The sequence below is a fragment of the Ochotona princeps genome, chromosome 11 (assembly GCF_030435755.1).
Source record: "Ochotona princeps isolate mOchPri1 chromosome 11, mOchPri1.hap1, whole genome shotgun sequence".
Lineage (NCBI taxonomy): Eukaryota > Metazoa > Chordata > Mammalia > Lagomorpha > Ochotonidae > Ochotona > Ochotona princeps.
This window is the reverse complement of record NC_080842.1, coordinates 13,558,023-13,581,876: the sequence shown is the minus strand read 5'-3', so window position 1 is coordinate 13,581,876 and position 23,854 is coordinate 13,558,023. Positions and strand designations below refer to the sequence as shown.

The window sequence follows — 23,854 nt, the reverse complement described above, 5'->3', positions numbered from 1 at the left end:
CAAACTCTCTGAAGTTCTTTTCCTAAAATAGCCATTTAGCTGGACTTTTGGCTTATAGATATACAAAGGTTGAGCTGTGTTTTTAATGCAGCAATTTTGAGCAGAAGTTAAATTTAGTAATTAGCAGTCTGCCACTTCAAGTTTAAGTCCAAGTGAACTTTTCTTCAAGTCTAAAATATCCTGGCCTCTCCCGAGACCTACACTCTGATAGCAACAAATGCCAGTTGAGCTGCACAAACAGGAAGCTGTGTGATTCTTAAAAATGCTTTACATCATATAATCACTTTTCCACTTGACCCTTCTTTCTCCTCTCCCCAGGAGAAGGAATCTGGGGTGATCTGTATGTAGAAACCTTAGAAATCTTTGTTTTTCTTCCCCACGAATGTATTTTAAGTGCTACGTGATATGGCAAGCACCTGTAGATGATGACCTTTCCGAATTCACTGCTTCAAGCTGTGTTGACATCCTGGAGGCATAATGCGAGCCATCAGGTGTGGGACTTCATGCTGCAGCTACAGTCACTGCTTTCAGGGGCTGAAATGGAAACCGGAGGAGCCTTATTGCTGGTTTCTGGAAGGAATTGTGTGATTCTTTTCGGTCAGTCAGTCATGAGATTTTAACGCCAGAAGGATGGAAACTCCTGGACAGGACCAGAGATAAAGCTAAATCCTGAAATGGAAAGGGATATGTGATGGGCACTGGCTCGTATCCTGGCTGCTCCACTTCCCATCCAGCTCCCAACCTGTGGGCTGAGAAAGCAGCAGAGCATGGCCCAAAGCCTTGGGACCCTGCACCCGTGTGGGAGACCCAGAGGAAGTTCCTGGCTTCGGTTTGGCTCAGCTCTGGTCATTGTGGCCACTTTGAGAGTGAGCCAGTGGATGTAAGTTCTTGATCTTCCCCCTTCCCTTCTCTCTAACTTTGCCTTTCATAAGTAGATAAACAAATAAATCTTTAAACGGGGGAGTAATGGTGCAGTAAAGGGTATGTTCTGAGCACTGGCCTTCAGACCCAGCCAGGTACTGGTGGCAGGCACCACCCAGGTGTTGTTCTACCTGCTGCTGGTTGGGACTCCCCTAGCTGGCCTGGCTGGCCTGGCTGACCTGGCTACCCTGGCACTTCGCTTCTCACACTTTGCTGTTGAATTCAAACAGTGCAAGAAGTAGGTGTTCTTCACTTGCAGGAAGCATGCCATGGGTGTGACTCTTTGGCTAGACAGGGCAAACTTGGCATGCTGTTTCTCCGCTCTCTTGGCTCGAGTCTCACCTGCTAACTGTTGCACGCACGCCTGTCAGGTTTTTCCATCTCTGCCTTTGTGCTCAGCCACAGCTCTCTCCAAAGCTGTCCTCGAACAAGGCTCAGTTTGGGGGCGCCTCTTGAAGGTCATCATGTGCTGCTTGCACGGGGTGCCTGTTTCCTGGCCATCAATTCCACTCCTTTTTCAGGCTAGCTGCTGGTGCTTGCCTTTTATTTGCATTTTTTTCCCTCTCCAACCCTGGCATAATTGTCTTTCTTATCCATAAGGGAATCCATGAGGGAATTAGCCAGTTACTTGTTCATTTTGCAGCTCATTGAGAAATAAGACCAGCCTTAGTATAGTGTCACATGCATCCTAGATAAAGAATACTTCATACATTAATAAAGCATCGACCCACTTTGGCTACTAACTGACCCAAATTTGTAGAGCTTGAGCCTTCACAAGACCTAATTCTGTCTCCCAGGGCATAGAGGAACATGCCTGGCCTGTGTTCACCTGATAGCCCTGCATCATCTTGATGTCTGGGAACTGGTGCCCCACAATGCAGTGTTCTAGAAGGCGGGCAGAGCATCTGCTGAGATGAAATGTGGGGACTCAGTGCTGAAGCCTCTCCAGGCTGCGAAGGCCTGAGCAGACCCACTCAGGAGTTTCTGCAGCTACCTTGGGTGTCAGCAAATGACAGTCTAGGCAAGGAGAACAAATTGAAAAGTTGGGTGGGAAGAAAGACTTCTATCCAGACACCATAGCCGGTTTTCCCTGGTTCAAGGGCAGCTTGGAGATGTGTGATGGATTTGCAAAGAAAATAAAAGTGCCAGAAACTCTCTTTGCAGCTAGGAAAGACGTTGCATCCAGAAGATAGCTGGAGCTAAGCAAGTATAGCCATATGCAGCAGAGAGCAAGGAGACAGAGCCTGACTTGGGGGATTTTCCCACCCAGGGGCATGGAGAAAAGGAGGGACACAGAGAAGGAGGGACACACACTCCTGCCAGCGAGTGGTTCCCACGGCGACCCAGGAAGCCCCCCACAGGCTGCCAAGACAGGGCCACTTCTTTATCTGTAACACCATCGACCCCTCTGGGCCTGGCTTTCCATCCAAGCTACTTTAGTGTAGGAAGCAGGCGTGCACACCCAGAGAAAAGCAACTCTTTCCATATGGACTTCCAGACCCATCCCTGCCAACCCTTGGGGGCAGAGCCAGCCTCCGCAGCCTGCCCACCTGCAGGTGGGCCCTGCTGGGCTGCCGGGCCCCAGCTGCCCCTGGCAGCCTTACCTTCCTCTGTATGGGCTCTGTTCACACCCGGGCTGCCTATCCTGCAGTCCTCTGTAGCATACAACTTTGTAAAACAGTTTTCTCCTGCCCTGAAGGCATTTGTAAAGCAGCATCCCAGCAGTGGCAAATTGGCCCACAGCCACTGCCCCGCACTAGTCCCTGCTGTAGGGGTGTGTGTTTGTGTGTGTGTGTGTGCACACGCGCGCCTCCCATTAGCTCTCCGACCCATCTCGGGGACCCTTCCCAGGGGAGAGGAGGATGGCTTGGAAGGAACCCAGCGTGTGGGCAGCAAGTGAGAGACTAGAGAAAAGGGGAGGAGGAACGGGGCAGGTTTAGCTCCAACAAGAGTGTCAGAAAAGGGTGGTCTGTTCCTTCGCTGCTGTCATTGCATCGGAGGTGCAGTGGCGTGCCTGAAGATGCTGGCTGTGTTTTAGTGGGCCAAGGTGCCCCGGCAGCCTCTGCTACAGGGTGTTGTGCACCGCGTCGTCTGGCTGCCTGCCGAACTGTGTGGCTCTGCCCGTCAAAAGCACGAGACCAGGGGCAGAGCCAAGTGTTGTTTTTTTTTTTTTTTTTTTTCCTGAGACACATTAGGGAGAGATCTGCGTTTGTGTGTGTGTGTCCGAGAGCCCCCACTCACCCAAGGTGTCCGCAGAGCTTCCACACAGGTGAGAACTGGTGAGGCCTCAGGTCAGTGAGTAGTGCTTGTCTGACCTTCAGGCATCTTCCAGAGTGGGATGCTGTAAGATGGGGATGAGAAAGAGGAGAATAGCAACTGATGTTAGTCCGAGTATTCTGAGTCTAGGCTTTGTTTTTGTATGGGTGCCTCCAGCTATAGACTTTGGGTCTATGAACTCTGTTGTTGGATGTGTTTATCATGTTCACATGTGTGAGAGCTGCCTTCTGGGATGGAAAGCCGCGTCTGGGTGGGCACACAGCCTGAGGAGATTTTTTTTGTTTGTTTCGGTAGCTCTGTTGATGTATAATTTATGTGCTGAACAGTACACTTATGTGAAGTGAAAATTCAGTATTTTTTTGGTGTCCTATTTTTTTAAGGATTGATTTATTTTTATTTGAAAGTCAAAGTTACACAGAGAGAGGGAGAGACGAGAGATCTTCCATCTGTTGGTTTACTCTCCAAATGATCCACAGCAGCCAGAGCTGACCTGATCCGAAGCCAGGAGCCAGGAGCTTCTTCCAGGTCTCCTACATTGAGTACAGGGGCCCAAGGACATCGACCATCCTCTGCTGCTCTCCCAGGCCATTAGCAGGGAGAAGAATTGGAAATGGAGCAGCACCATATGAGATGCCAGTTCTGCAGGTGGAAGATTAGCAAGCTATGCCACCATCCCGACCCTGGTATCCTATTAATTTCTAAAGTGAGCTACAATACATGACAAGGTTTGCCATTTTTAAGCGTACAAGGCAGTGACATTAATTACATTCAGAATGTTTGCAACCATGACAACTATCTATTTCCAAAATATTTTCATCACTTCAGAGTAAAACTCGGTCATTAAGCAATAGTTCCCCATCTCCTCCTGCCCTCAACTCAATGTAGCCTTTAATCTACTTTATGTCTTAATTAATTTATCTTTCCCTGATTCTTTTAAAAATGGCATTGTACAAATTTGTCCCTTTGTGTCTGCTTTTTGTACTTGTATAATCGCCTGTGCGGTGTGGCAGATGTTAAAAGCACCATCTTTTTGATGGTCAACTGGCAATCTGCTGTCTGGATAAATCTCCGTTTTTTTATGCAAGACTTATTTATTTTAGTTGAAAGAGTTCAAGAGGGAAATGCTAAAAATTATCTTCTATCCGCTGATACAATTGGGCTGGTCCAAAGCTAAGAGCCAGGAGTCTCTTCCAGGTCTCCCATGTGGATGCAAGGTCTCAAGGCTTTGGGCCATCCTCTGCTGTTTTCCCAAGTCACAAGCAAGGAGTTGGATTGGAAACAGGGCAGCCAGGAATTGAACCATCACCCATACGGCGTGACAGCGCCACAGGCCGAGGAATTGCTTGCTATGCCACTGCACTGACCCCAGGATAAACCCCGTTTTGTTTATCCCTTCATCTAGGAAGGGTACTTGTTTCTGCCTGTGTGCTGTTTCCCTTGAGGCCATATACGTCCACGCAAGAGGAGGTGCTGTCTTTCCCTTCATCCTCAAATGGCTGTTATAATCCCATCATACTTTGGTGTGTTTATTTTATTTTCTGGTCAAGTTCAACAAGAAAAGTTAGACATGATCATTATCATGATAGTAGGTGAGAAACTAGAATGAGCAAAAAAGAATGTGTAAAATGCACACCTTTCCAGCACTCAGGAGAATGGTGACACTGGATCTGTGAGTTTCCTAAGCCCTTTGCTCATCTCATTTTGTTCCTATAGTAGCCCCTAGGCAAAGCTCTGCCACTGTTCTTACTCTTCCTCTTTTTGCCATCCTTCTCCTCCCTTGATGACATTTTCCCTGGAAGAAACCAACAACATAGCAGAACTCACACACATCCTGGCCATGACCGCCTTCACAAGGTCTCTCCATCACTCTGCCTTTCATATAAGTCTTTAAAGAGTATCTCGTGCCTAAGCAACTGCTAGTTCTGGGCTCCTGGGGGACTCACTCCCTGTGCCCTAAATTGTCTTGGACATGCGCCTCCTACTCGACAGTGTTTTGGTGCTGGGCCTAGGAGATAACAATGTGTGGATCCCCCTCCGCAGGCCAGAAGTCCTGCCAGAGCCATCAAACTCCCCGCCAAGCCTTGTGTGCACATTTGCTTGGTTTTGCAATGGTTAATTGGGGGAAGAGTTCCCCCACCGTTCTCCCACTTCCCCTAGCTCAGCCTCAGCTGCTTCCATTCTGTTGGGTGTTTCAGTGCGTTTCCCCCCGGGTTAGGATGCCCTGCTCTCCTCTGTGGCAGTCACTAGGAATGAGGGCCAGAGGGGATGGTGGTTTACGTCAGTTTGTGCCAAATGGTCATTATTTATCTCCCGGGAAAGTCAACAAGTGTAACTGTTAACCTCCCGCATAATTAAAACCCAGGCTTTGGCCAAGGTGGTTTTTAAACTTTCAGTTATATCTTCTGTTTTTTTGTGAAGTTGAGGCTGTGGAGGACTGAATGGCCTGGAGCAGCTGCGGTAACCCAGGCAAACATGCCAACCATGCTCCAGCCCCAGGAGTGAAGAATAACAGAGTAGAAAAGCACTTGGCTAGTTGTGTTCTTTTTAAGATTGATTGATTTCAAAGGCAGCATAGAAGACAGAGAGGTGTTCCATCTACTAGTTCACTCCCCAAATGACTGCAACAGCCATAGCTGAGCCGGACCAAAGCCAGGAGCCAGGAGCTTCTTCCAGCTTTCCCACATGGGTGCAGGGGACCCAGCGCTAGGGCCATCCTCCACTGCTTTTCCCAGGCTTTTAGTAGAGAGCTGGATTGGAAGTGGAGCAGTTGGACCATGAATCGACACCACCTTTGTCAATAACAGAATAGACCTTTTGAGAAAATCAGATTCCTTGTCAAATCTAAATTTTCTTAGAAAATATTAAAGAGATGTTTTGCCTACCAGTTCATTCCGCACATGGTTGTAACAGCAGCGAGATTGGGCCAGGCCAAAACCAGGAGCCCAGACCCCTCTCCAGGTCTCCTGCAAAGGAGGCGGGGGCCCAAGCACTTGGACCATCTTCCCAGGTGCACTGGCAGGGAGCCAGATCAAAAAGAGAGCAGCCAGGATTCACTCCGGGGCTGTGATAACGGAGGTATGGGATGCCATATTCCAAGGTTTAGCATCATTGAATCCAGTGTGCTCTGAGAAAAGCAAAGATGCTGGCATTCACCCTGCATTCATCAGGGGCTCCATGAGTCCGTGGCTAGTGAATGCACTGACAAAGTGAGGTAGAATTGAAATCAATATGTTAGCACCCTGTGGGCTTTTTTTTTGTCTGCTGCTGCTGCTGAGCTGCATTTTATTGTAGAAGTTGGTTGAGTTTCTGTTTCTCTTATCTGGAGACCACCTGTAAGTTGATCCTCCTGCAGCCTTGGGATTCATCCCTCTAAGAACAGGTGTTTCTCCCACAACCCTCGGTGGAATTCTGCAGTGGCACCGTAGAGCCAGTCCTCCAAGAGCCTGAGAGCCCAGCAGAGCAGTTTTGAGATGGCGACAGAAGCTTCTGAGTCGGACTTCCATGACTATTTTAGAGATATAAAAGCTTGGTGGCACAGAGCAAGGTACAGCAGCAGCCTGCCCTGGCTGCATCAGGTCAGCTAAAGCCTAAAACTTGTAAACTAGGCTTCTGTTAAAAATAATGCTGTTCTACTCTGGTGGGTCTTCGTCAGCTGTGACACTACTTCCATGTCAGTGGTGGGAGGGGCTCCTCAGCATCCCACATGTTAGAGAATTGACGTGCAGGCTGTTTTTGTTGTTGTTGCTGCCATGAAGATGGGTCTTGAGCTTCAAAAAGTGTGCTCTCCACACCATCTTTTTTTATATATAGCTTCATTTTATTTATTTAAGGTTTATTTCTGTTTATTGGAAAGGCAAATATACAGAGAGAAGGGGAGACAGAAAGATCTTCCGTCCATTGATTCATTCCCAAAGTGGCCACAACAGCGAGAGCTGTCCTGATCCAAAGCCAGGAGCTCTTCCGGGTCTCCCACGTGGGTGCAGGGTCCCAAGGATTTGGGCTGTCCTCGACTGCTTTCCCAGGCCACAAGCAGGGAGCTGGATGGGACGTGGGGCCGCTGGGATTACAACTGGTGTCCATATGGGATCCCGGCACCTGCAAGGCAAGGAGTTTAGCACTAGGCTACCACACTGGGCCCTATTTATTATTTTTATTGGAAAGTCAGACACGCAGAGGTGGAGACAGAGAGGAAGATTTTTCATCCTCTTTTTCACTCCCCAAGTGGCCACAACGGCCGGAGCTGAGCTGATTTGAAGTCCTGACCCAGGAGTGTCTTCCAGATCTCCCATGCAGGTGCAGGGTCCCAAGGCTTTGGGCTATCCTTGACTGCTTTCCCAGGCCACAAGTAGGGAACTGGATGGGATGCAGGGCTGTCCGAACATGAACCAGCACATGAAAGGCAAGGATTTAGCCACTAGGCTACCACGCCAGGCCCCTCTGGAACGTCTTGATGTGGCACTAATATCAGGAGCACTTCGTCAGCAGTGGATTATGAACCTGGCTCTGTGTAACACCCAACAGCCCCAGAGCAACGTGGCAGTGGGGTTGGCAGGTTCTGCCAGTTTGTCCATGTGACCTGCTGACCTCTCCTCTCCCAATGCTCTGCCGGCTGGCAGGTGTGCTCTGCCAACAACGTGAGACTGTTCTTGACATTTCTGAGTGTATTACATTGGAAACAAGGAGCCCATGTTCATCCAGGGAGCACCATTGGTGACCCCAAAGAAATAGCGTATAGAGTTGCAGAGCCCTAACAGAGGCAAATGGGTCAGACTCTGAACTCCATTTTCAGACACCACTTGAGCCAGAAATTCTGCCCATGAACACTATGTGTTTCTGCACTTGCGCCTGCATCTGGATTTGTATTATTTGTATTCTGGAATATATTTTGGGGTCCTGATTCATCAGTTTACTAGGTCCATCTCAATGTTTGTAGAGCTTGGTACCCGTGGCAAGTTCTTTAAGTTTCTGCTTTTTTCGTGGAGGCTGAAACCTTTGCAAATTAAGCTGACATTTTCTTACAAGGCAAAGAACGTGCTGACCTGTAGATCTTTGAGGTGATTATACTGTTCTTGAGTTGGCATGCTCTTGCTCACTGTAACTTGCAGGCTCCTGCTGTCAGTTAAATTGAGCAGATTGCGTTGTCCGCCTTCTGTGTCCTATCGGCAGTTTTAGTCGAATGGATTAGGTGCTATGAGGAGGGTACACACTGGCTTGCAGGGGAGCTCTGGGAAAGGATGTTGAGTTTTCACGAGAGGACGAGACATGCCTGAGAGAAGACGCTCCAGGCAGCACCTGTCCCAGCTCCGACCAGAAGGGCAGCAGTTCAGCATCATTAACTCTCCAAGACAGGTTCACTGACGCAGACACTTCAGTTGCTTTTACAAAACTGCAGTTTTGTTTAGCTTTTTACAGTATTTACTTAAGAGTGTGAGAGATGGCGGCCCCGTCCATAATATTCCAAGTTCCTACACTAGCTGGCTCTGGGGGTGGGCTGAGAGCTGGACTTGCAGTGCAGGCCTGCCCTGGCAGGTAGCTGGAGGCAGGTGCCAAGGTCTCAAACCTGCGGACTCAGGGATGCTAAATGCCTTTTTTCCCCCCAGAAATATGTGACTATTTCATCCATACATCAGAACAATGTTTCAACACAGTAGATACCTTGATACCTTGAGATTCTTAGTGCTCACCTTGTGTGGCCTCTGGTTCCTGCATCTTATATCAGATGCCAAGTCAGGTCCCAGCTGTTCTCATTCCAGTGTAGCTTGCTGCCTCGGTGCACCCTGGGAGGCAGCAGGGGTGGCTCAGTAACTTGGTTCCCTGCTACCCAGATAGGAAGCCAAGATAGAATTGCAGACTCCTACGCTGGGCCTGGCCCAGCCCTGGCTAACTCCAGACATTTGAGGAGTGACCCAGTAGATGGATGATCCTTCTATTTCTCTGCTTTTCTTCTTCTTTTCTCTATTAAAACCTGTTTGTTTATTTACTTATTGGAAAGGTAGATTTATGGAGAGGAGAGACAGAAACAGAAAGATCTTCCATTGGTTAGTTCGCTCTCCAAATGGCTGCAATGACTGGAGCTGAGCCCATCTGAAGCCACGACCGGGAAGCTGCTTCTGAGTGTCCCACATGGGTGCAGGAACCCAAGGACCTGGGCCAACTTCCACTTTTTCCCCAGGGCATTAATTACCATTGAGCTGGAAGGAAAGTGGGGCAGCTGGGACATGAACCAGCACCCAAATGCAACTAGACCAGTTGAGCCACAGCACCAGCCCTCATCTGATTTTTGAAGTAAATAAATCTTTTTTAATTTCACAAATACTCACTCTTTAGAATTTATCTGAAATGAAATGCATTGCAAGATTTATTGCCAACACAACACTTACTAACAATTATGACTTCTGTATAGTGTATAGCTTGTACTATGTTAGGAGGGGATACAATTGCAAATGTTAGCAATTATTTATTTTCCTAACTTTATACTTCCTTTCATGTTCTCAGTAAACCACAAATCATTGGCATTTCTTATGACTATATATAGATTTAGAAGATTTTCTACACCAAAATAAATTTATCTTCGTTCCATTCCCCAGTAATTTAATTTAAAAGATTTATTATTTGAGATCTTCCATCTGCTGGTTCACTCCCCAAGTGGCCACAATGGCCAGAGCTAAGCTGATCAGGAACCAAGTGTTTTTCCAGGTCTCCCATGTGGATGCAGGGTCCCAATGCTTTGGGCCAGCCTCTGCTGCTTTCCCAGGCCACAAGCAGGGAGCTGAACTGGAGGTGGAGCAACCGGGACATGAGCTGGTACCCATACGGGATGCTGGTGCTGCGGGCAGATTAGCCTACTACACCACTGAGGCTGGTCCTGTGGTACAGATGTGGCGCCTTCTCCAAAGAGCTGTGCATCTGACCCTGGCTCACAGGGAGGCTGATAAATCCCGTGCATGCGTAATGCCCCCATGCTGGGAAAGAACTCACCACGAGAACTGGGATGACCCTGGTTGCTGCAGCTGCATGCTACAGGAAGGAAAGGGCCGGAAATAGCCCATAGTGAGGAATGGGGTTAGGTGACTGGCCTCCCCAGAGGCATGCTTTCTTCCTGCTTTGCTCAGGGCTCCCCACAGCTCTCAGAGCAGTAATTGCTTGGTCGCTCACGCCCTTCCTGGCATCATATGGCTGAGCCGGAAGAGTAGGACCTGGCTGGGGGAGGAAGGCGAGGCAGAAAACCCTCAGCTCAAGAGGAGGTGACTGGACCAAGCCACTGAAGGCCATTGTGCTGTGGGATTTCTTTGCCATCCTTATTGTTGTGTCGGTGTTGGCCCTTCTCGGGCTTCAGTAAGAGAACTAGCTCCACAAGGAGAAGGAAGTGAGGGCAGCTGATCAGACCACATAGGTGAGAGCTGGCATTGGGGCACGAGAAGGTGGGATGGAGAGAAAACGAGGGAGAAATAGGTCACATCTTCATCATCGCTAAATGGAAACCCTCTCTTGGGAAGTGCGAACGTGAGAAGACCTTCACTGCGTGCACACCCTGGGGCTGCCGCCTGCTGGGCACTCCTTTACCTTGCTTGCTGGAGCTGTGAGTGGGCTGGCTGTTGACACCTGCTGCGCGGAGCCTTGGCACGCAGACCGGATGTGCTCAGTCCATGCTAGAGGCTGTTACTCTGTTGCTCTTTGGACTTGGCATTTGCTTGGCCTCCCTACAAGGGGGCGTTCAACCCAAATGTAAAATGGGATAGAGGTCAGTATTGGAAGGTACAGGGATTTGTTTACGAGTGAGGTCACTGCTAGGTGAGTTGAGTTTACTTTAGGATGTTCAGGGGTCTTGAGTAGAAGTCAAGGCTATAGGTTTATGAATTAACCAAAATGAGTCACTGAGGCCCAGGAAGGGATCCGGGTCTGATGGGAGCAGGTGGAATGCATGGGAACCTACACACAGGCTTGCTTGCTACTGAGTGCTACACCTTGTATTCGTGTTCCAGGAGTGTGGAGCAGGTGGCTCAGAACGGCAGGGATTAAGTGTTTTCATCTAAGAGGCCAGGGCCTGGAAGCGCTGGTCAGCAGGGGCAGCTCCTCAGCAGACACCCGCGGGTAACACGTGGCCTGCTCCCCGCTCCCAACACCTGGTGACTGTTGGGGAATGAAGCAGCAAAAGGGGAGGACTCACTGTCTCTGCCTTTCAAATAAATAATTCTTTAAAAATGTATTTATTTATTTATTTATTTGAAAGACGGAGTTACATGGAGACAGAATCTTTGCTCTACTGGTTCACTCCTCAAATGGCCACAAAAGCTGTTAGATGATGACCACTGCCCGCCCGCCCGCTGGTGGAATAATATCAGCAAGTTGTTCAGCGTTGTAATGGAAGCTTTATTGAAAAATCCGCTCCTGGGCCCCCTTCGCGCAGAGGGGAAAGAAGAGGGAGGCAAAAAGGGCAGCTGAGATACGTGTTGAGCAGTTTTATACTCCTGGACACATGGGCAGACAAAGGGGCTGTCTGTGCCCCACCTATGTAAGGAATGTCCATTCAGGTGTGCCATTGATCAACTGGAATCCCGCCAGGTCAGTGATGTAACTGGCTCCATGTGGCCCCTCCTGTTCCATGCAGAAGCCTGGGAGACATGCCGGGTCCAGTGTAGACCAGTCCCTCATCTCCAGTGCCCTGGGCAGCCATCAAAAGCCAGAGTTGAACCAGACAAGTGCCGGGAACCAGGGGCTTACCCCGGTCTTCCATGTGGATAGAAGGAGCCCTACTACTTGGGTCTTCCTCTACCTCCATGGCAGTCGCATCACCAGGGAGCTGGATCAGAAGCCGAACAATGAGGACTTGACCCTCTGATGTGGGATGCCAGCCATTGTAAGCCCACCGAGTGCTTGGCTTACACTGCTACCCCTCATTGCAGAAGACTGCAGCCTAATAGGGTAAGCCTTCAGAGGGCCCCTGAAGCTGCCCTTGAAAGTGTACATAGCAGGCCTGTCCCAGCCACTTCTTTTGAATCGCCTGCTAATAGAATCACAGATTGTTTTGTTGTTTCAAAGTCAATTTTTTTTTCTTTCTATGTAAAAAAATGGAATTTTTCATTATGTTTGGGTGTTTTGTGTTGGAACTGCTGGTTTTCCCTAAACGGACACTTCATTCACCTGACAGGCTGTCCTGGAAGACTGTTCCTGAGTTTATGGTAGGAAGTTGAGTGTGTAAAAAGCTAGAAGTTTGCGTTCTAGGGGTTCTGTGAGGCTCCCAGCCAAGGAAGCACAGGTGTTTGCTGTGTGGTAGCAGCTCTGAGCTGGGAGACCTGGGCTCCTGGTCAGCTTCAGGTGCTGGGCCGACTGTGGGTGCCTTTGTCTCCCTCCCTCACAGAGTTAACTCACAATTTGGTTGTTCCTCTACAGGCAGGGTGGAATTAGACACCCCACTCTCCGCTTTTTTTTTTTTTTTTTTTAAGCAGTCTGGGAAGGAACTCTCGTGATTGGGCAGGTGCAGTACAGTGGTGTGCAGAGAAGGAAGGCTGTGTTGAAAGGAAGAGGTGACGGGCCCAGCATGATAGCCTAGCAGCTAAAGTCCTTACCTTGCATGTGCTGGGATCCCATATGGGCATCAGTTGTAATCCCGGCGGTCCTGCTTCCCATCCAGCTCCCTGCTTGTGGCCTGGAAAAGCAGTCAAGAATGGCCCAAAGCCTTGGGACCCTGCACCTGTGCAGGAGACCTGGAAGAAACTCCTGGCTCCTCACTTCGGATGGGGCAGCTCCAGCCGTCGTGACCACTTGGGGAGTGAATGAGCAGACAGAAAATCTTCCTCTCTGTCTCCCCTCCTCTTTCTGTACCTTTCCAATAAAAAGAAATAAATCTTGAGCACACACACACACAAGGAAGGGGTGAAGCTAGGACCCTACAGGACTCCTGAGGTACTGGGTCAGGGCGAGAGGAAGGAGACCCTTGTCCAGAACAACAGAGGGACCAGTGTGTGGCCCTGGGCTGCCTGGAGGTGGAGAGGAGCAGGTATGGTCAAGCCACAGCAGAGACTGATCCCAGATCACCAGGGAGGCTAGGGGAGAGTTGGTGCTGCAGGGATGTCCAAGGGCCAACTCCCATGGCGGCTGACAGGTGTGGCATGCAGACTCCAGGATGCAGAAAGCAATCAGAGGGTGCGTGGGATGGTGACATAAATAGCAGAGTTGGAGAGAAGGAGAGAGAGAGGGGTCTTCCATCCACTGATTCTTTACCCAAATAACCACAAGGACCAGGGCTGGGCCAGGCCGGAGCCAGGAGCTCCTTTCGGGGACTCAAGCATCTCTCTGGACCATCCTTGGCTACTTTCCCAGGAGCTGGATCAGAAGTAGGGTGGGCAGAACTGAAACCAGGGCCATGAGGGATGCCGCTGTCGGGGGCAGCAGCGTGACTTGCCGTGCTCCCATACTGTTCTCAGGGGGCCTCTTGGGGCCTTTCCAGTGATCCAGGAGTGATGATCAAGGTCCCAGGGAGTGGACAGACTGAGCAGGACCAGAGTGAAAGGGTGGCTGTGAAGGACATCACAGTACAGGGCCACCTCATTGACGGGGGCCAAGGAGGGACAGACGTGGCTTAGGAGTATGTCTGGCATCGGAGGTTGTTGTGGAATATTTCCATCCTGTGCGTTCTAGGAGACAACGTGGACACTTCACTTGGATTCCTTTTGTTCTCAGCTACCGTCAGGTTTATGGGTCACTGAGAATTTGTCACTCCATCTCCAGGCTTGTTGCTGGGAGTTCTGTGTCTTCACCTCTATTGTGGTGTGCTCTTAGAGCATCTGCCCAGCTCCCTGCAGGCTGAAATCTGAGGGTGGAGGCGGGAGCTTCCAGTCCTGGGTTATTTTTTCAGAGCACAATTTGAGCACTTCTGGCTGTCAAGAAAAAGCCCTATTCAGATGTATATTGGTGCCCTGGACAACAATTATCTTCCTAAGGTGCAAAAGGAGCTAGGATGCAGCCCTTCCAGTGCTGTGGGAAGGGATTTACCGAGCCTCTGGAGGGTGGGATTAGGCCCAGACAGAAACGCCTGGGCCTCCTTTGATCCATGCTGCCTGCTCTGGGACCTGCCTCACTCTGGGTGGTCAAGTGCCCTTTTGTCAAAAAGATTCCCTCCCGGACTCCCATTCTTCCCCCAGCAGCCCTCCCCGACCCGCTTTTCTCAGCCTTCCTCTGCGCCCTGCCCATTCTTTCTGTCTTGTGTGCAGTGTCCGGCTGTGGTCACTGTACCTCCTTAATCTCAAGTGCACACCAATGACCACAAAGATTTGAGAGTGTGAGAGAGAGTGTGTGTGCGCGCGTGTGCGCGTTAGGAGAGTTTTCAGCCACTGACTGAAAGGTAGGCCTGTGCCTGGCCAACAGCCCCGACCTGCTCAGCCCCTCTGGGTGAAGCTGGGAGAAAAACAGGCAGCCCACCTCCCCCAGCATAGCTCTGAGGTTCCACACCCTGCTGTGGCTCCTGGCTCCAGCTTCCTGCCAGTGCATGGCCTAGAAGATAAAAGGTGCCACTCACCAGGGAGACCCGAATTGGGTTCCTGGCTACTGGTTTCCATCTGGCCAACACTCATGGCCACTGTGGGTATTTGAGGAATAAAATACTAATGGAAGTACTCCCTGTCTTGCCTCCTTCCTTTTCCCCCATCCCTTCCTCTCAAATACACAAATAACTTAAAAATACACTATGCCAAGGGATTTCCTACTTGTACTCTCACCCTAATCTCTTTGAGACCCCTGTTTTATTACCTACTGTTTTGTTACTCAGCAGCTCTCACTTGAGCAGCTTGGTGTTTGGGAGGTTCTGAAGCAAATTTCTGCTGGACTGGGCTTTGTGCAGGTGTTAGTGAGTGAATTTTCTCTGAACATCAGAAACTTAATGGGAAGTATTACTTTAGGATAAGCAATGAGAAGGACTAGAAGTGACCGAGCTCACCCCTCAGGCTGAGATGAAAGCCTGCTCTAAAGTTTTATCTGTTATTGATGTCTTTCGGGCCAGATATCCTGATGGACACTCCTCTTGTTTTACAAGAATTCTTAAAGGAAGCCTCCACAGGGGAGGCAGATGCAACCCTTACAAGTAGCCAGTTCCTTCTATGCAGGTGGCCCACTGCTAGACAACAGGTCACTTGGGTCCCCTCTGAAGGTGTGTCATTGAAGGTGTGCTGTCCACCCCAGCAGGGACCCACAGCCGTGGGCTAGAAGAGATGAGTGTGCTGGGGGTTTGAGACTCTCTTGACTTTGTTTTTAAAGGGAGGAAAAAAAAAGGGAAAGGTTTCAGAATGTCTTAAAATAGTCTGGTAGCTAAAATAACAACAACAATAATAGCTTGCCATGCCTGAGAATGGGGGTCTGCTTAAAACCCATGACACTGATTCTGGCAGCAGTTAAGTTTCCACTAGCCGGGCTCCCACCGAGTTTCTCTAATGGGAATTGGATGATTTCGTCATAGCAGGACATGGACACACACACACACACACACACGCGCGCGCACACACACACACACACACACACGGTGGGGGTAGGAAGGCTCTGAAGCATTCTCTTAACCCTGCAGCCCTCTTAAACCCTGGGCTGCAGCCTAGAAACTCAAGTAGGTGGTGTGGACACCCTTGATTCCTGCTTGCTGTTGGTCCATTCCACCAGCCTGGTACTCACTCCTGTGACCTGGTCGTGCCATCCTACACACACACAGATCGGTGGGGGGCACACGCCTACAGGTTTCGCGCCATCCTGGGATTCCCCACATAGCAGCTTGCCCCTTCCCTTATACAAAACCCTGCAGAGAACCTGAGTTGAAGGCGACCGCAGGCCTGGGGTGGCTAGTTAGATGGCGAGGGTGGGGAGGAGCAGGGTGGCCCTGTCATCCCTGGGTCACGGGCACCACAGGCTTCTGGGAAGTCCTGAGCCTGCGGGTTATTAGTGGCTTGGTTTGGGTTACCTCCTTCTGACTCCTGGCAGTCCCGGATGGGATCTTGAGTTTCAGATTTTGACAGGTGGTAAAAGCAGATCTTGAGATGGCCCGCTGCACGCGATGCACATTCATAGCTCTTGACTGGTGTCACTTCGACTGTCACGGAGAAGCTGCCTCTTCCTCATGGTGAATTTTCCCAGTCATCCTGGTCTTGTGCCCTCTGACTGCAGCTGGACCTGACCATAGCTGGAGCGGCAGGAGCAGGATGCACTCCAGGGGTCGGCATTGTGGCTCATTCATCTCCCTGGAAAATTCAGTCTGTGTCAGTAGCACCCCAAACACTACTAAACTGGAACACAGATCCTGGAGTTCTCCTTCCCTTCTTTGAATTTTCCACACCCTAATCGCACCTGTGGCCACAGGGTTTTTGGCCTTGGACTCCTAAAAGCCGAGCAGGAAACACTCCCCTATTGCTCCATTCGACAGAACAGACCGAGGATTCTGCTGGCCCAATAGCCCAGCAGGGCAGCTGCTGTCCTCCCAAATGCTCGCTCTTTTTCCTCCAGAGAGAGCCACGTTTTGGTTTGTGCAGCAAACTCCTACTGCCTTTGGAAGACACCAGCAGGCTGGACAGGCAGCAGAAAGATGCTCACTGCTTTCTTCTCCTCTCCCCCCAAGTTTATGTGTTCCAATCCCATATCCTTTGAGTTGTGAATGGGGGTACCGGGGAGGCAGGTTGTCGAAGCCCGAGAGGAGCACGGCGGCTGACGTCCTAAGTTGGTGCCAGGGACTGTGGGGTGTTGTGTTTTCTGATCGGAATCCAGCCGCGTGGTACCCACTAACTCTCCCCTTATTCTTTTCTTGCAGATGAGCTCACAGTGCCTGCACTTTACCCCAGTAGCCCTGAAGTGTGGGCCCCGTACCCTCTGTACCCAGCGGAGTTAGCGCCTGCTCTTCCTCCTCCTGCTTTCACCTATCCCGCTTCACTGCATGCCCAGGTAATTTATCCCCATTGGCCACGACTTCACTCCCTCCGGCACCAGTCCGCTCCAACCCAGTCCCTCAGAGCACACCGTACCACTAACACCTCCAGCTAACAGAGCCACCTTCGAGAGATTAACGACCCCTCTCTCCATCAAAGCTGACACTACCACCCGGGACTGACGAGGACCATGTAAAAGCAATGATCACCCACTGCCTGATGTCTGCCCCCAAACAAGCACCTCTCCCTGCCTTCATGATCTCACCCTCATGGCACACACACACGAGACCTGCGGGGGCGGCATTGCCCTCGCCAGCCAGCCAGCCAGCCAGGGAAGGGTGGCACCATGTGTGCCTGGTCGTGTGGCCAGAGTCGTGTGTGCCTATGTGTGCTGCTGTGTTGATGGGTGTGTGTGTGTGTGTGGCCAAATGGGGTGCTTCCAGGGTGGGGGTTACTGCAATTGTGTCACCCGTATTTTACAGGAAAGATCATGGGTGTCCACTGCCTAGTTGTAGGAAGCCCCGGCGAAAAAGACATAGCACATTGTCTAGAATATGATGACAGGGTGAGGCAGAGTCCTCTCTTTCTTGGTTAAGAATAGCCTGAGGTTTGTAAACAAACGCCCAGGTCTCTGTACAGATTACCATCCACTGGCGGACACTTCCTCTCCCCTCGGGGGTCAGGGTTTCTCCTAGCTCCACTTTTCATGGCCCCGTAGTAGCTCATCCATGTTAGTGTTCATCTTTGCAAATAACCACTTGTTCCTTGGCCTGCGGAGAGGGATGCTCAGGAGCAGATGCACAGCCTGATATGTTTCCTCGGTCCTAACTGCCTGTGTGAATGGTCCATTGTTGAGCTAGGCAGGTGGCGGGATGAGGGCTGGGGGGATGCTTTGTTGGTTTTTCTTAGTGCGTATTTGTAAGGCTGGATGGAATAAACAGCTTTCTAGAAAATTCTTCCTTCCGACTTGATGCTCTCCATGTTGATGGAGGCAGCTAGATGCCGCCCCCAGCTGCGGGCAGGGGGAAGGAGGCCTGGGCAGAGCTGGTGCAAGCCCTCAATACTCCCCTGGCCCTAGGAGACAGAAAGTGGCCAAGTGGCGAAGTCAACATAGGTAGTGGTGGTGAGGGTGCTTGGTGCGGGACGAGGTTCACTGGACCTTTTGATTTTCCTTCCCCCCACCTCTCGAGTTCATGGGCATCCTGGATAACAACGGGCAGGCGTTGCGGGAGGGACAGGGAGCCAACGTTGTCATCTAGGGGTGTCTGTCTCCTGCTGGGTCCCCACTGCATTTGCAGTGTGCTGCAGGTGACATGGGGAAACCACAAGAGCCCCCATCTGTGTGCATCCCTCTGCCTTATCCATAGGAGATGCACAGGAGATCTCAATGCACTGCCCACACTTAGATCCGTTGGCAGTTGAGGCCTGTGTTGTGAAACACTCTGAAACGGTACAGGCTGCCTGAGTCTCACGAATATCCATGGTTAACTAGGACAGAGCGTTACCCTGGCTAAACGAGAGTGGACACCAACTGGAATCCTGGGAAAGAGGGCCATGGTAACCACAGCAGCTGCCCTTGCTTCTTCCATGTAGTGATTGAAGGGGTGCTGTGGTGAGATCAGAACCCCCGTACCTGCACCATCTTAAGATCTAGAGAGTCGGGGCCATGCATGGGGTGTCCACAGCCGGTTGATGTGATCCACTGCCCTGGGCAGCTCCCCACTCTGGGAGTTCTTCTTTGACCTGGAGACTTTTCCAACCTGGCACGTGCTTGGCTTTGCCACGTCAGCTCTAGATTTGGTGGAACTCTCGTCTGGTACCAGCAGTCCCCCTGACCATGTGCTCAAGGCCACTCCCTCATAATTCGTGGACAGACATGATTATTTCAACTTTGATGTTGTCCATTCTGTGCAAATCATAGAGTGAACCATCAGAGAGGCATTGCAGGGCAGGAAACGTACTCGCGAAGACAGAAGGGTGATTCCTCTTCCAATACCTGCTTGTGGCTCCACGGTGACCAGAGCCAGGTCACCCGACTCCCAGGCCTGGCTCCTGCCACTCAGAGGTGCTGGCTCACCAAAACATTAATTTTTTGATGGGATGCTGGACAGGCTCCTTGGACCTCTCCCGTAAGAAGAGACTTGGAGGCCATGCCAAGGAACTCAGCACTTAATCATCACCAGGAAGGCTAAGGAAACCAACTTTCAAGTAGAGCAGAGCGGGGAACCCCCCCTTCCCCAGAGGAAGAATGCTACCCCCCCAATAGTGGCTCGTTGGTGGTTTTTATGTTTTGGAAATCCTATGTCTTTTGGAGACGCTTTGAAATGATTTCTTGCTTTTCTCGGCAATATTGTGCTCTGTTTTGAGACCTGGATTTTTTTTTTCTTCTAGTGTTTCTCTCCTGAGGCAAAGCCCAACACTCCTGTGTTTTGTCCACTTCTCCAGCAAATTAGATTTGTCTCTGGGAATGTGTTTGTAACATACCAGCCCACCGCAGACCAGCAGAGGGAGCTCCCATGTTGAATCTGTTAGTGATCCCCCCTCCCCACGGCATTTCCCCAACCACCCCACCCCACCCCTTCCAAAAAAAAAATACTTTGCGAAGAAAAAAAAAAAAAAACTTTCTTGGCCACCTTTGAGAGATTTCAATAAAAGTTGTACTCAGAGTGAAAACTATCTGAAGCCGACTGCAGCGTTTGTTTTCCTGGTGGTGCATGGAACGTGTTCATTTGGCGGAGATTTGGGGAGGCCCACCAGCAGGGCGGAGGTCTGCTGCTGCTGTGAGAGTCACCTTGAACTCCTGAGCCACTGGAAGATTGCGCCTGCAGCCCCCTGTGGGTCACCGACATTGACCAGGAGTGGAGTCACCTGCAACCCATGGAAGGGGGAACCCTGGGAGGCAGGAAGTCGGGCTGCAGTTGTAGGTAGGTGGGCCCCAGCTTCACTCAGGAACTGGGGTGGGGGGCCTCCCCCATTTCCCAGCTGCACAAGTTCAACTTGTGGCAAAGCACTGGACTGTGGTAGCAGGAACTTCAGCCCCAGCACCAGCTTTTGTTCAGAAAAATCCCCCCGTGTGTGATGGAAGGCCGATTTCTGGGCCATTCAGAGTTTTCAGGAGCCACCAAAGTCACCCGGTTCTGGAACAGACAGAACGGAAGGAGCGAGTCACTATGGGTTGCATGCCCAGCAGCTCGGGCCGATGTTACACCGCGGTTCCTACCATCCCCCGTCCTCACATGTTATCTGGGCTCACTTTCTGGGGTGGAAGAAGACATCAGGAAGAGCACGCTGACCACACCTCCAGAAGGATGCCACCTCTAGAGTCGAGGCCCTCCAGGGCAGGTAAGTGGGAGGACGTCCGAGAGCCAAGGTCTTGCTCCTGTGTCTTCTCCAGCAGCCTTGGCAGCCCTGAGTGACAGCAGTTCTGAGGGCCTCACATGGGACACTTTCCCTGTGCCTCCACATCGTGTGGGAAAAGAAAGCATGCAGAAGACGAGCTCCAACACCAATACAGAGCCGGACTGCGGGAAAGGAGGCCTTGGCCAACGGTGGGCATGTGCACATGTGTGTGCACACTAGGCTATCTTCCCTGATAACTGGACACCTCCACAGTGTTTAAAATCCAAACTGCATTAACGTTTCGGATCTCAGAGTATGCCCTGCAGGGAATGTAGAGACTGAAGAAGACTTGACTTGAGGGTTTCTGCTATGGCGTGCTGTGGGCCATGTATTCTGAGTCTGCCAAGGCCTCCTGCCCCACCACAGTGGGATGTGCTGTTTGGTTGGCCTTTGTCATAGTGACTGTGAACTAGCTGGTGGGTTCCCTCCCTCAGGCAGTGGCTCAGGCACCTCAGCGGGATGGGCGGAGTTCACAGTCACCCTGGCTTCCTGGTCCTGTGACCTGGTTTTCCCAGGGCTGGCCTGTGACAAAGTGGGAGCCCCAGTTCCAAAAAGAGGGTTTGGCATCATTTCTGGCTGTGGATGAACTAATCCCATGGCCTCGATCTTGCCTTCCATTCCCACAGCTCCTAGGGTGGGATCCTGGAAGTGACATCCCTGGCCTGGCCTTGCTTCTGGTTGCCCTTTCTTGAAGCTTCTTGACGTGGCTCTTGCAGGAGGCTGGGGCAGGTGGGTGGCTGCAGAGACCTTTCCACTAGCACTGGGATGAGCTGCTTGTCCCTGAAGCCAGAGCCAGCCCTGAGGTGGGGGAAGTTGTGGACCAGGCATGCAGGATGGACTCTGCCATGTACCAGCTGTGCAGCCTGGGGCCAAGAAAGTTCTGTAAGCCCTGTGGGCTTAAGGAAAATGGGGTCAATAATTCCTCATGCAGAAGGCTTCAAAGCATCTGCCATTCAGCAAGGGTGCTAAGTAAACATTTAAATGGAAGAGAGAGGAAACAGCTCTTCCAAGGGGCCTTTTGGGGAGTGTGTGAGTTTCCAGGAAGGAGGTGGCGGCCCTGGAAGAACAGGGTGCCAGCACAAGTTGACTCCTGCTATGGGGCTTATGTGGGCTTCATGCCTACTGTCTGCCCAGAGTTGTCACTGCTAGGGGATGGACATCACTGCTAGGGGAGTTGTTACTGCTAGGGGATGGCAGTAGTGGGCAGCTGGGGGAGGCAGTTTGGAAGCCAGGGTGAGGAGCAGGGGCTGGAAAGAAGGAGCGAGGGCTGAACCTGACCTCTAGCTAGTGGCCTCTGCAGCTTGCACCCACACTGTTGCTTCTGTGAGGTTTGTACCCTCGGGGAGATCTCCCTCCAGCAGCTGCAGCCAGTCAAACCCCCGGCTATGTGAAAGTGCGTTAGGAATGGGAACTTACTGAAATCCCAGTCATCCAACCCACACCTCCCTCCTTTTTCCCATGCTTGCTTGCTTGCTTCCTTCCCATAAACGCCGCCCCCCCCCTGCTAGGATTCCACCCCATCTCCTTCCCAGAAATGGGTTCCAATTGCCCTTGGAGAGTCTCCTCTCTGCAGTCTGGATCAAGACCCGGAGGTTCCCCTCAGGCTGGCCAACTGCCTCTCTCATTCATCTCTACCCCTAACCCTGCTCCTCATGATCCTGGTGGCCTGTGAGAATCCAGGGAGCCCCTCAGGAGGAGCCTCAACACATTTGCAACCCAAGAAGCAGCCTCAAATGGTTCAGTCACAGTAGGAAGGGACAGTTGGTGCTACTGCTGTTGAAGCACAACAGTGTAACACCTGGCCAAAGTGGGCAGCTGTAGGCAGCAGGTGTCCTTTAGAAGCCTAGGTCAGTGCCCTGGGATGCGGCCCTGGCTGGTCCCCGATCCCAAGGACTATTTCCCTGTTGATCGCAGTAGCCGGGTCTGGGGTCAGGTGAGCAGCTGGGCTTTGGAGTCTGCTACAGGGTAGGGTGGGTCAGCTGTCCTTTCACCCGAGGGCTGTTTCCCCCAGTTTCCCAATGTGCACCCCTTTGGATGAGGTCAGAACCCTAAGATCGTTGTGTCTATTGTCCCTCCTCCCCAAACTTATCAACAGTCAGAGCCTGGTACAGGTGCCACCCCCAAATCCATGAAGCCTGACAGCCTTGGAAACAGTACCTGGACTGCAAAGAAACTTTAGAATTAGCACAGCCTTCCTAAGAGGAGGAAGTGAACTTATTTTCCTTTGAAGAAAACCCATTGTGACAGGGAGAAAAAGGGGACGCCAACTCTGCTGCGAGATGATGTTTTATTCAGAAGCTGTGTTGCTGATGGGGCCAGCCAGCACCCAGTGACACGTCGGGAAAGTGGGTCGCCCCAACTTGCAGCCTCCCACACTGTGCCACAGAGGTCTGCTCGCTTCACTGATCCCAGCTCCTGGAGACCTCTAATGGTCCTTGTTAGCAAACATGGTTAAAAATTAACAGACTGGCAGAATTAAATATGGATGGTGAACAGTCACCATGGACTCCATCTGACATAGGGTGTTACACACGCTTGGCCGCACCCCCCACCCCTGACCCAAGTGCGTGTTGAGGAGTTCTGGGGCTGTCTCCAGCACATTCCACATGCCTGCGTGGGAGCCAGGAGCTGTGCAGTGCCTGGGGCCATGCAGAAGAGAAGGCTGATGGCCCAGAGAGAGAATCACCTCCAGGACAGAGCACGTGGCCTTTGTCTCTGCCCAGACCCCAAAGGGGAGCTCCAACAAGTACCGCACCCCTGTGGAGTACACAGCTCACTTCTTCCAGGGGGTTGGTGTGGCTGAAGTGGCCCAGGTCACCTTCATCGTCTTGACATTTTGGCCTAGATAATACTGGCTCATTTTGTTGCCCCGAGCAAGGAGTCCTGGTTATCAGGCTAACAGCAAAGGCTGCTAGTTGTATTTCATGCCCTGGGTGTGCCAGCTTCAGAGATGGAGAGGTTTGGGGATGGCTGAGCTGGGCAGCAAGCTCCTGGTGCTTGGTGTCTGCTTTATCAAACATGGGGAGAGGGGGCTGTTGTTCAGACCAGCATGTGCCATGCTGGGTCAGGTGTGAATCGGGGAGCAGAGTTGTTACAAACTCGTATGAGTCTCTCCATAGGTCCGGGGGACTCAGGGCTCCCTTCTGGCCATAGTGGTGGAAACCTGCTTAAGAATCTGTATCTTAAGAACAGATTAATCCTTTTCTTCTGAGATGGCGTTGCTGTCACTAAAACAAAAGGCCTGTGGTTCAAGTGGCTGTTGTTTGTGTTCCAAGAGGAATGGGTTGGTTCTGGAGTCTGGTGCTGAGGTCAACCTGAATTTGGGTGCACACAGCTGCTCCCTAGAAAGTACCCATGCAGGCCCC

General features: G+C 51.3%; 1 protein-coding gene across 3 annotated transcripts in view; it reads left to right on the top strand.

Annotated features, from left to right (window-relative positions):
* The window catches only part of RBPMS (RNA binding protein, mRNA processing factor), a 168,259-nt gene that overhangs the window by 132,016 nt on the left and 12,389 nt on the right, over nt 1-23,854 (top strand). For 2 of the 3 annotated variants that reach the window (XM_004592693.3, XM_058669848.1), the window contains exon 6: nt 16,976-17,106. In XM_004592693.3, the coding sequence (XP_004592750.1) occupies nt 16,976-17,106 (131 nt within the window). Of the gene's footprint in view, nt 1-16,975; nt 17,107-19,481; nt 19,767-23,854 lie in introns of those variants that run through there. The other variant, XM_004592692.2, reaches the window with a different exon arrangement.